Source organism: Tachyglossus aculeatus, unplaced genomic scaffold, assembly GCF_015852505.1.
Source record: "Tachyglossus aculeatus isolate mTacAcu1 unplaced genomic scaffold, mTacAcu1.pri SUPER_34, whole genome shotgun sequence".
Taxonomy (NCBI): Eukaryota; Metazoa; Chordata; class Mammalia; order Monotremata; family Tachyglossidae; genus Tachyglossus; species Tachyglossus aculeatus.
This window is the reverse complement of record NW_024044839.1, coordinates 3,342,185-3,355,322: the sequence shown is the minus strand read 5'-3', so window position 1 is coordinate 3,355,322 and position 13,138 is coordinate 3,342,185. Positions and strand designations below refer to the sequence as shown.

Here is a 13,138-nt window from a genome sequence, read left to right as displayed (position 1 = left end):
ACAGTGCTCTGCACACAGTAAGCGCTCAATACGACTGATGATGATAATAATAATAATAATGATGATGGCATTTGTTATGCGCTTACTATGTGCCAAGCACTGTTCTAAGCACCGGGGAGGTTACAAGGTGATCAGGTTGTCCCACGTGGGGCTCACAGTCTTAATCCTCATTTTACAGGTGCTGCCGACTTGGACTTCCCAAGCGCTTAGTACAGTGCTCTGCACACAGTAAGCGCTCAATAAATACACTTGATGACGATAATAATAATAATAATGATGACGGCATTTGTTAAGCGCTTACTATGTGCCAAGCACTGTTCTAAGTACCGGGGAGGTTACAAGGTGATCAGGTTGTCCCACATTGGGCTCACGGTCTTAATCCTCATTTTACAGGTGTTGCCAACTTGTACTTCCCAAGCGCTTAGTACAGTGCTCTGCACACAGTAAGCGCTCAATAAATACGATTGATTGATTGATTGATTGCCAAGCACTGTTCTAAACGCTGGGGGGATACAAGGTGTTCAGGTTGTCCCACATGGGGCTCACAGCCTTAATCCTCATTTTACAGGTGAGGTCGCTGAGGCTCAGAGAAGTTAAGGGACTTGCCCAAGGTCACACAGCAGATGTGTGGCGGAGCTGGGATCTGAACCCATGGCCTCCGACTCCAAAGCCCGTGCTCTTTCCACTGAGCCACGCATAATGATAATATTAATGATGGCATTTAGTAAGCGCTTATTATGTGCCAAGCACTGTTCTAAGCGCCAGGGAGGTTACAAGGTGATCGGGTTGTCCCACGGGGTGCTCACAGTCTTCATCCCCATTTTATAGATGAGGTCACTGAGACCCGGAGAGGTGAAGTGACTGGCCCAAAGTCACACAGCTGGCAATTGGCGGAGTCGGGATTTGAACCCATAATAATAATAATAATAATAATGGCATTTATTAAGCGCTTACTATGTGCAAGGCACTGTTCTAAGCGCTGGGGAGGTCACAAGGTGATCAGGTTGTCCCACGGGGGGGCTCACAGTCTTCATCCCCATTTTACAGATGAGGTCACTGAGGCCCAGAGAAGCAAAGTGACTTGCCCAAAGCCACACAGCCGACAAGTGGCGGAGCTGGGATTTGAACCCATGATAATAATAATAATAATAATAATAATAATAATAATAATAATAATAATGGCATTTATTAAGCACTTACTATGCGCAAGGCACTGTTCTAAGAGCTGAGGAGGTCACAAGGTAATCAGGTTGTCGCATGTAGGGCTCACAGTCTTAATCCCCATTTTCCAGATGAGGGAACTGAGGCCCACAGAAGCAAAGTGACTTGCCCAAAGTCACACAGTTGACAATTGGCGGAGCCGGGACTTGAACCCACGACCTCCGACTCCAAAGCCCGGGCTCTTTCCACTGAGCCACGCTGCTTCTCGGCAAGCGCTTAGTCCAGTGCTCTGCACACAGTAAGGGCTCAATAAATAGGACGGAAGGAATGAATCTCCTGGGCTCTTTCCTCTCCCGGCCCGACGCTGGTCGAACCCAGGGCCCGGTGCTCCCGCCAGCCAGCCAGCCAGCCGGAGGCGTGTTCAAAAAAAAGACTCCATACGGCACCGTGCACGCGGGGCTGTGCCGTGCAACATATGCCGGGGACTGAGTCAGCTCTCACTCCGCCGTGTGATTCCGCTCTGCCCTCGATTCCACTCCGCGTTGGCGGGCCTCAGTTTCCCCACCGGCGAGGTGGGGAAGGGTCTGCCTTCTCAGGGCCTCGTGTGAGGGAGATCGGCAACTGAGGAGCAGCGTGGCTCAGTGGAAAGAGCCCCGGCTTTGGAGTCAGAGGTCAGGGGTTCAAATCCCGGCTCCACTGCGTGTCAGCTGGGTGGCCTTGGGCAAGTCACTTCATCATCAATCGTATTTATTGAGCGCTTACTGTGTGCAGAGCACTGGACTAAGTGCTTGGGAAGTCCAAATTGGCAACATCTAGAGACAGTCCCTACCCACCAGTGGGCTCACAGTCTAAAAGGGGGAGACAGAGAACAAAACCAAACATACTAACAAAATAAAATAAATAGAATAGATATGTACAAGTAAAATAAATAAATAGAGTAATAAATATGTACAAACATATATACATATATACAGTCACTTCACTTCTCTGGGCCTCAGTTCCCTCATCTGGAAAATGGGGATGAAGCCTGTGAACCCCACGTGGGACAACCTGATCGCCCTGTATCCCCCCAGCACTTAGAACAGTGCTTTGCACATAGTAAGTGCTTAACAAATACCATCATTGTTATTATTATTATTACTATTATTATTGTTATTATTATTATTATTATCATTATCATTATTATTATGAGGGCGGTGGGTCCGTGAGCGGAGGGCATTCCAGGAAGGAAAAGAGCCCAGGCCCTGAGAGTCAGAAGACCTGGGTTCTAAATCCTGCTCAACCCCTGCCTGCTTGCTGTGTGGCCTTGGGCAAGTCGCTTGACTGCTCTGGGCTGACTGGGCCCCCCCACCCTTTTAAAAAAAAATGGCATTTGTTAAGCGCTTACTATGTGCAAAGCCCTGTTCTAAGCGCTGGGGGATACAAGGCGATCAGGTCGTCCCACGGGGGGCTCACAGTCAATCCCCATTTTACAGATGAGGTAACTGAGGCTCAGAGAAGTTAAGTGACTTGCCCAAGATCCTCCTCCCTATCCCCCACCGCACCTCCTTCCCTTCCCCACAGCACCTGTATATATGTTTGTGCAGACTTATTACTCTATTTTACTTGTACATAATAATAATAATAATAATGGCATTTATTAAGCACTTACTATGTGCAAAGCACTGTTCTAAGCGCTGGGGAGGTTACAAGGTGATCAGGTTGGCCCACGGGGGGCTCACAGGCTTCATCCCCATTTTACAGTTGAGGGAACTGAGGCTCAGAGAAGTGAAGTGATTTGCCCAAAGTCACACAGCTGACACTTGGCGGGGCCAGGATTTGAACCCACAACGTCTGACTCCAAAGCCCAGGCTCTTTCCACTGAGCCACGCTACATATTTACTATTCATTTTGTTAATGATGTGCATTTAGCTTTAATTCTATTTGTTCTGACAACACGACACCCGTCCACATGTTTTGTTTTGTTGTCTGTCTCCCCCTTCTACCAATCAATCAATCAATCGTATTTATTGATTTTAGACTGTGAGCCCGCTGTTGGGTAGGGACTGTCTCTATACGTTGCCGACTTGTACTTCCCAAGCGCTCAGTACAGTGCTCTGCATACAGTAAGCGCTCAATAAATACGGTTGAATGAATGAATGAATAATAATAATGGCATTTTATTAAGCGCTTACTATGTGCCAAACACCGTTCTAAGTGCTGGGGAGGTTACAAGGTGATCAGCTTGTCCCACGGGGGGCTCATAGTCTTAATCCCCATTTTATGGATGAGGTAACTGAGGCACAGGGAATAATAATAATGATGGCATTTTATTAAGCGCTTACTATGTGCCAAGCACTGTTCTAAGCGCTGGGGAGACTACAAGGTGATCAGGTTGTCCCACGGGGGGCTCACAGTCTTAATCCCCATTTTACGGATGAGGTAACTGAGGCACAGAGAATAATAATAATAATGGCATTTTATTAAGCGCTTACTATGTGCCAAGCACTGTTCTAAGTGCTGGGGAGTTTACAAGGTGATCAGGTTGTCCCACATGGGGCTCACAGTCTTCACCCCCATTTTCCAGATGAGGGAACTGAGGCCCAGAGAAGTGCAGTGACTGGCCCAAAGTCACCCAGCTGACACTGGGCGGAGCCGGGATTTGAACCCACGACCTCTGACTCCAAAGCCCGGGCTCTTTCCACTGAGCCACGCTGCTTCCCAGTTTCCTCCTCTGCAAAATGGGGATACGAAAGCTGTTCTCCCTCTCAGGCTTTGAGCCTCCTGTGGGGCAGAAACTATGTGCCATCAGATGGCATTTTATCTCAATCAATCAATCAATCGTATTTATTGAGCGCTTACTGTGTGCAGAGCACTGGACTAAGCGCTTGGGAAGTCCAAGTTGGCAACATCTGGAGACGGTCCCTACCCAACAGTGGGCTCACAGTCTAAAAGAGAGGGCTCACACTCCCCCACTCAGTGAGCGTTTAACAAATACCACACGATCATCATTCCCATGAATCCGACCTGATCACCTTCTATCCACCCCGGCACTCAGCACAGCGCTCAGCACATAGTAAGCAGCACGGCCTAGCACTTAAAGCCCGGGCCCGGGAAGCAGAGGACCTGGGTTCTCATCCGTTCATATCTAGTCTATTTATTTTATTTTGTTAATATCAATCAATCAATCGTATTTATTGAGCGCTTACTATGTGCAGAGCACTGTACTGAGCGCTTGGGAAGTACAAATTGGCAACACATAGAGACAGTCCCTACCCAACAGTGGGCTCGCAGTCTAAAAGGGGGAGACAGAGAACAGAACCAAACATACCAACAAAATAAAATAAATAGGATAGAAATGTACAAGTAAAATAAATAAATAAAGTAATAAATATGTAATATTAACATGCCAATAATAATTAATCAACAATTAATTATTAATTATCAATTAATTATTAATAAATGATTAATATGTTAATAATGACAATATTAATATGTTTGGTTTTGTTCTCTCTCTCCCCCTTTTAGACCGTGAGCCCACTGTTGGGTAGGGACTGTCTCTAGATGTTGCCAAATTGTACTTCCCAAGCACTTAGTACAGTGCTCTGCACACAGTAAGCGCTCGATAAATACGATTGATGATGATGATCCCGGCTGCCCCTGGCCTGCTGTGTGACCTTAGGCGAGTCACTTCACTCCTCTGTGCCTCTGGGACCTCACCTGCAAATTGGGGATTAAAACCATGAGCCCAATGTGAAACATGGACTGTGACCAAACTCCATTAGCTTGGTCCAACCTCAACGCTTCGTACAATCAATCAATCGTATTTATTGAGCGCTTACTGTGTGCAGAGCACTGTACTGAGCGCTTGGGAAGTACAAGTACAGTGCCTGGCCCATAGTAAGCGCTTAAATACCATTTAAGACTGTGAGCCCACTGTTGGGTAGGGACTGTCTCTATATGTTGCCAATTTGTTCTTCCCAAGCGCTTAGTACAGTGCTCTGCACACAGTAAGCGCTCAATAAATACAATTGTTGTTGTTGATTTAAGAAAGCACCTCCCAAATCAATTAAGGGTATTTACTGAGTGTTTACTGGGTGCCCAGCACTGGATTAAGAGCTTAGTAGAAGACGGTAGTTACTGAGCGCTCACCGAGTGCAGCGCACTGTAGTGAGTGCTTAGGAGAGGACAACCTGTGTGACTTTGGGCAAGTCACTTCGCTTCTCTAGGCCTCAGTTCCCTCACCTGTAAAATGGGGATTAAGTCCGTGAGCCCCACGTGGGACAACCTGATCACCTTATACCTACCCCAGCGCTTAGAACAGTGCTTGGCACGTAGTAAGCGCTTAACAAACGCCATTAGTATTATTATTTTCTAGACTGTGAGCCCGTGGTCGGGTAGGGACCATCTCTGTTGCCGACTTGTACTTCCCAAGCGCTTAGTACAGTGCTCTGCACACGGTAAGCGCTCAATAAATACGACTGAATGAATCCAGAGTTGTACAAAGACCCCCCCATTATTATTACTAATATTACTATCATTATTACCACATTTATCCAGTGGACGGTCCTTACTGAGCGCTCACAGAGTTCTAGACTGTGAGCCCACTGTTGGGTAGGGACCGTCTCTACATGTTGCCAACTTGGACTTCCCAAGCGCTTAGTACAGTGCTCTGCACACAGTAAGCGCTCAATAAATACGATTGAATGAATGAATGAATGCGGCGCACTGTACTGAGTACATAGGAGAGGACGATCCAGCAGAGTGGCACAAAGACCCCCTTAGAGAAGCAGCGTGGCTTAGTGGAAAGAGCCCGGGCTTGGGAGTCAGAGGTCCTGGGTTCGAATCCCGCCTCCGCCACTTGTCTGCTGTGTGACTTTGGGCAAGTCACTTCACTTCTCTGGGCCTCAGTTCCCTCATCTGCAAAATGGGGATGAAGACTGTGAGCAACCCCATGGGACAAACTGATTCATTCAATCGTATTTATTGATTTATTGGGTATTTATTGGGGAGGGACCGTCTCTATATGTTGCCGGCTTGTACTTCCCAAGCGCTTAGTCCAGTGCTCTGCACACAGTAAGCGCTCAATAAATGAATGAATGAATTAAGCGCTTGAGAAGTACAAGTTGGCAACATCTAGGGACGGTCCCTACCCAACAACGGGCTCAGTCTAGATGGGGGAGACACACAACAAAACATGTGGACGGGATTCAAGTCACCAGAATAAATAAAAATAAAGCTATAGATCCACATCATTAACAAAATCAATAGAATAGTAAATATGGACAAGTAAAATAAATAGAGTAATAAATCTGTCCAAACATATATCCAGGTGCTGTGGGGAGGGGAAGGAGGTAGGGCGGGGGGGGATGGGGAGGAGGAGAGGAAAAAGGGGGTTCATCTGGGAAGGCCTCCAGGAGGAGGTGAGCCCTCAGTATTCATTCATTCAATCGTATTTATTGAGCTCTTACTGTGTGCAGAGCACTGGACTAAGCGCTTGGGAAGTCCAAGTTGGCAACATATAGAGGCAGTCCCTACCCAACAGCGGGCTCACAGTCTAGAAGGGGGAGACAGACAACAAAACATATTAACAAAATAAAGCAAATAGAACAGTAAATATGTCCAAGTAAAATATATAGAGTAATAAATCTGTCCAAATACATATATACAGGAGCTGTGGAGAGGGGAAGGAGGTAGGGTCGGGGCGGGATGGGGAGGAGGAGAGGAAAAAGGGGGCTCAGTCTGGGAAGGCCTCCTGGAGGAGGTGAGCTCTCAGTAGGGCTTTGGCACACAGTAGGCGCTTAAATACTGTAATTATTATTATTATTATTCATTCATTCATTCAATCAATCAATCAATCAATCTCCCCATTCTAGACTGTGAGCCCGCTGTTGGGTAGGGACCGTCTCTATATGTTGCCAACTTGGACTTCCCAAGCGCTTAGTACAGAGCTCTGCACACAGTTAGCGCTCAACAAATACGACTGAATGAATTTATTGAGCGCTTACTGTGTGCACAACAATGTACTAAGCGAATTGTATCTATTGAGTGCTTACTGTATGCACAGCACTGTACTAAGCGCTCAAAAATACGATTGAATGAATGAATGAATTTATTGAGCGCTTACTGTGTGCAGAGCACTGGACTAAGCGCTTGGGAAGTCCAAGTCGGCAACATCTAGAGACGGTCCCTACCCAACAGCGGGCTCACTGTCTAGAAGCCTGGGGGACAGCCAACAAAACATGTGAACACCATTATTACTAGACTTATCCATTTATTTCATTCATTCATTCAATCGTATTTATTGTGCGCTTCCTGTGTGCAGAGCACTGTACTAAGCGCTTGGGATGTACAAGTTGGCAACATATAATGACGGCCCCTACCCAACAACAGGCTCACTGTCTCGAAAGGGGGGGACAGACAACAAAACAAAACAAGTGAACATCATTATCACCAGACTTATCCAGCGGACGGTCTTCATTGAGCAGAGTGCTGCGCACTGTACTAAGTGCTTATTCATTCATTCATTCAATCGTATTTATTGAGCGCTGACTGTGTGCAGAGCACTGTACTAAGCGCTTGGGAAGTACAAGCTGGCAACAACTGCTTAGAAGAGGATGATCCCGTCTTACCTCCTTCCCTTCCCCACAGCACCTGTATATATGAATATATGTTTGTACATATTTATTACTCTATTTATTTATATATTTATTTTACTTATACATATCTATTCTATTTATTTTATTTTGTTAATATGCTTGGTTTTGTTCTCTGTCTCTCCCTTCTAGACTGTGAGCCCGCTGTTGGGTAGGGACTGTCTCTATATGTTGCCAACTTGTACTTCCCAAGTGCTTAGTATAGTGCTCTGCACACAGTAAGCGCTCAATAAATACGATTGATTGATTGATTGTTGAGTAGGGACTGTCTCTATATGTTGCCAACTTGTACTTCCCAAGCGCTTAGTCCAGTGCTCTGCACACAGTAAGCGCTCAATAAACAAGATTGATTGATCCCCAAAGCGTCGTACAAAGACCCACCCAATAATATTACTAATATTATTCCCATTATTACCAGCCTTATTCGACATCTGGTGCAGCGCCTGGCACGTAGTAAGCGCTTTTCCAATGGCACAGTTGGGATGATTCCCAGGCCTCCCGGGGTGCAGGGGAGCACGGGGATGGAGAGGCCGCCCACGTGGGCCGTGCTGCGCGGCTGCGGCTCGCCACGAGAGGGCGGCAGACGCCCGCGCCGCCAGCCAATCGGGGGCCGGGCTCCCGACCGAGGCCCCGCCCACAGGGGGGCGTGGCTTGAGGGGACGCAGCGCGCAGGCGAGAGCCGGGGACAGCGGGGGGAGGCGCCCGGAACAGCCACGGGGAGGCGGTGGGAACAGCGGGGCCACGTGACCACCCGCGGCCGCCATCTTGGGAGGGCGACTGAAATTCATTCATTCATTCATTCATTCAATCCTATTTATTGAGCACTTACTGTGTGCAGAGCACTGGACTAAGCGCTTCCAAGCCCTCATATTCACCACCACCATGGTATTTAATAATAATAATAATAATAATATCATTCATTCAATCGTATTTATTGAGCACTTACTGTGCGCAGAGCACTGGACTAAGCGCATCCAGGCCCTCATATTCACAACCACCATGGTATTTAATAATAATATCATTCATTCAATCGCATTTATTGAGCGCTTACTGTGTGCAGAGCACTAGACTAAGTGCATCCAGGCCCTCATATTCACAACCACCATGGTATTTAATAATAATAATATCATTCAATCATATTTATTGAGCACTTACTGTGTGCAGAGCACTGGACTAAGCGCTTCCAAGCCCTCAAATTCACCACCGCCATGGTATTTAATAATAATAATATCATTCATTCAATCGTATTTATTGAGTGCTTACTGTGTGCAGAGCACTGGACTAAGCGCTTCCAAGCCCTCATATTCACCACCACCATGGTATTTAATAATAATAATAATATCATTCATTCAATCGTATTTATTGAGCACTTACTGTGCGCAAAGCACTGGACTAAGCACTTCCAAGCCCTCATATTCACCACCACCATGGTATTCAATAATAATATCATTCAATCATATTTACTGAGCGCTTACTGTGTACAGAGCACTGGACTAAGCGCATCCAAGCCCTCATATTCACCACCACCATGGTATTTAATAATAATAATATCATTCATTCAATCGTATTTATTGAGCGCTTACTGTGCGCAGAGCACTGGACTAAGTGCATCCAAGCCCTCATATTCACCACCACCATGGTAGTTAATAATAATGATATCATTCAATCGTGTTTATTGAGCACTTGCTGTGTGCAGAGCACTGGACTAAGCACTTCCAAGCCATCATTTTCACCACCACCATGGTAGTTAATAATAATAATATCATTCATTCAATTGTATTTACTGAGCGCTTACTGTGCACAGAGCACTGGACTAAGCGCATCCAAGCCCTCATATTCACCACCACCATGGTATTTAATAATAATAATATCATTCATTCAATCGTATTTACTGAGTGCTTACTGTGCGCAGAGCACTGGACTAAGCACATCCAGGCCCTCATATTCACCATCACCATGGTATTTAATAATAATAAATTTGTTCCATTTTGACACCTGTCTACAGGTTCCCAGCTCTGCCAATTGTCAGCTGGGTGACTTTGGGCAAGTCACTTCACTTCTCTGGGCCTCAGTGACCTCATCTGGAAAATGGGGGTGAAGACTGTGAGCCCCCCGTGGGACAACCCGATCACCTTGTAACCTCCGCGGCACTTAGACAATGCTCGGCACATAGCAGGCGCTTAATAAATGCCATCATCATTATAATAATTATTATTATTACGATATAGGCAGGGATCATGTCTACCAACTCGGTTGTATCGGCCTCGACCGGGTGCTTAGTACAGTGCTCTGCGCCCCGTTGGTGCTCGATTACTGACTGCTGGGGGACCTGAGAGAAATCGGGCTGCGGGCAGAAAGCCCCAGATGGCTCTCCGCTCCCTTGAGGGCCCACCGACCCTAGGTGCTCCGCCCTCTCCCAAACGCTCAGTCTAGCGCCGTGCCCGAAGAGCACGATAATCGTATTTATTGAGCGCTTCCTGTGTGCAGAGCACTGTACTGAGTGCTTGGGGAAGTCCAGGTTGGCAACATAAAGAGACGGTCCCTACCCAACGGCGGGCTCACAGTCTAGAAGGGGGAGACAGAGAACCAAACCAAACATATTCACACAATAAAATAAATAGAATAGATATGGACAAGTGAAATAAATCAAAAAGTGAGGCGGGAGGGGATCTGTCTCCCCCTTTTAGACTGGGGAGCCCACTGTTGGGTAGGGACTGGCTCTATATGTTGCCAATTTGTACTTCCCAAGCGCTTAGTACAGTGCTCTGCACATAGTAAGCGCTCAATAGATACGATTGATGATGATGATGATCCCCCCATCTTACCTCCTTCCCTTCCCCACTGCACCTGTGCTCTGCACATAGTAAGCGCTCAATAGATGCGATTGATGATGATGATGATCCCCCCATCTTACCTCCTTCCCTTCCCCACTGCACCTGTATATATGTTTGTACATATTTGTTACTCTATTTCACTTGTACATATCTATTCTATTTATTTTATTTTGTTAGTATGTTTGGTTTTGTCGTCTGTCTCCCCCTTTTAGACTGTGAGCCCACTGTTGGGTAGGGACTGTCTCTATATGTTGCCAGTTTGTACTTCCCAAGCGCTCAGTACAGTGCTCTGCACATAGTAAGCGCTCAATAAATACAATTGATGATGATGATGAGAAGCGGTGTCGGTCGACCGGGGTCGCCGGGCCGGCGGAGCTCACCTTGCCATGGTAGGAGACGGAGTTCTTGGCCACGGCGCACTGTTTCTCCACCAGGAAGCAGAATCTCCGCCGCTCCTCCGTGAGGGCCGTCTTGTAGCCGTCCGACACGAAGCTCTCCAGCTCGCCCTGCTTATTGCTGATCGTGTCGATGTACTAGACGCAAAGAGACAGGGGACGGGGAGCTCGGTGAGCGGGTGACGGCCAGAAACGGAGACGTGGTCCAGCCGCGCCCAGGCCTCGGGCCGGGGGGCGGCGGGAGGAGGGCACATCTGCCCACCAGAGCGTGGCCTAGCGGAAATCAATCGATCGTATTTATTGAGCGCTTACTGTGTGCTGAGCACTGTACTAAGCGCCTGGCAGCACCCGGGCCTGGGAATCGAGGGTCCTTGGTTCTCCCCCCCGATTCTGCCGCCTGCCTGCTGTGACCTTGGCCGAGTCACTTCCCTTCTCCAAGCCTCAGCCTCCTCGTCTGTGGTCTGCACATAGTAAGCGCTTAATAAATGCCATTATTATTATCCAGGGCACCGGGATCCATCGGCGAGTCCGGCTCCCAGGAGGACAGTCCTTCCAGACTGTGAGCCCACTGTTGGGCAGGGACCGTCTCTATACGGTCCCAACTTGGACTTCCCAAGCACTTAGTACAGTGCTGTGCACACAGTAAGCGCTCAATAAATACGACTGAATGAATGAATGAATGGTCAACATCCGGTCTCCCTCCCCATTAGGGTCACGGACCGTGTCCAACCAGATGATCTCGCCTCGCACATAGAAAAGCACTTAAAGACAATTATTATCATCATTACTAACAATAATAATCATCACCATGGCTCAGTGGAAAGAGCCCGGGCTTTGGAGTCAGAGGTCATGGGTTCAAATCCCAGCTCCGCCACTTGTCAGCTGGGTGACTTCGGGCAAGTCACTTCACTTCTCTGGGCCTCAGTCCCTTCATCTGGAAAATGGGGATTAAGACTGTGAGCCCCCCGTGGGACAACCTGATCATCTTGTAAACTCCCCAGTGCTCAGAACAGTGCTTGGCACATAGTAAGCGCTTAATAAATGCTATTATTATTATCACCATTACTTCCGTGGGTCCGAGGAGGCTGACTGGAGACACAGGGGGCAGGGGAGAGAAAAACTTTCTTTTTATGGTACTTGTTAAGCGCTTACTAGGTGCGGGGCCCTGTACTAAGCGCTGAGGTAGAGCCGAGCTAATCAGGTGGGACGCAGTCCCCGTCCCAAATGGGCCTCCCGGTCTTAATCCCCATTTTTGGCTCAGCGGAAAGAGCCCGGGCTTTGGAGTCAGAGGTCATGTGTTCAAATCCCGGCTCTGCCAACTGTCAGCTGTGTGACTTTGGGCAAGTCACTTCACTTCTCTGTGACTCAGTTACCTCATCTGGAAAATGGGGATGAAGACTGGGAGCCCCCCGGGGGACAACCTGATCACCTTGTAACCTCCCCAGTGCTTAGGGCAGTGCTCTGCAGATAGTAAGTGCTTAACAAATACCATTATTATTATTATTATTAAAATGGGGATGAAGCCTGTGACCCCCCCAGGGGACAACCTGATCACCTTGTAATCTCCCTAGTGCTTAGAACAGTGCTTTGCACATAGTAAGCGCTTAACAAATACCATTATTATTATTACTAAAATGGGGATGAAGCCTGTGAGCCCCCCGGGGGACAACCTGATCACCTTGTAACCTCCCCAGCGCTTAGAACAGTGCTTTGCACATAGTAAGTACTTAACAAATAGTATTATTATTGAAATGGGGATGAAGTCTGTGAGCCCCCCCGGGGGACAGCCTGATCACCTTGTAACCTCCCCAGCGCTTAGAACAGTGCTTTGTACATAGTAAGCACTTAATAAATGCCATTATTATTATTATTATTATTTTCCAGATGAGGTCAGCGAGGCCCAGGGAGGTGAAGAAGTGACTGGCCCGGGGCCAGCCAGCTGACGGGCGGCGTAGCCAGGATTGAACCCAGGTCCTTCTGATTCCCAAGCCCGGCGTCTAAACACTAGGCCGCACTGCTTTCTTGGGTCGGGGTGCGGCCCGATGGGTTGGGGATTACGTACCAAGTGAGCCGGACTGCCTCGCTTAGACTGTGAGCCCACTGTTGGGTAGGG

General features: G+C 47.7%; 1 protein-coding gene across 3 annotated transcripts in view; it reads right to left on the bottom strand.

Moving 5' to 3' along the window:
* Positions 1–13,138, bottom strand: part of BAIAP2 (BAR/IMD domain containing adaptor protein 2) — an 89,583-nt gene that overhangs the window by 12,094 nt on the left and 64,351 nt on the right. For all 3 annotated transcript variants that reach the window (XM_038741991.1, XM_038741992.1, XM_038741993.1), the window contains exon 7: positions 11,011–11,163. In XM_038741991.1, the coding sequence (XP_038597919.1) occupies positions 11,011–11,163 (153 nt within the window). The remainder of the gene's footprint in view (positions 1–11,010; positions 11,164–13,138) is intronic.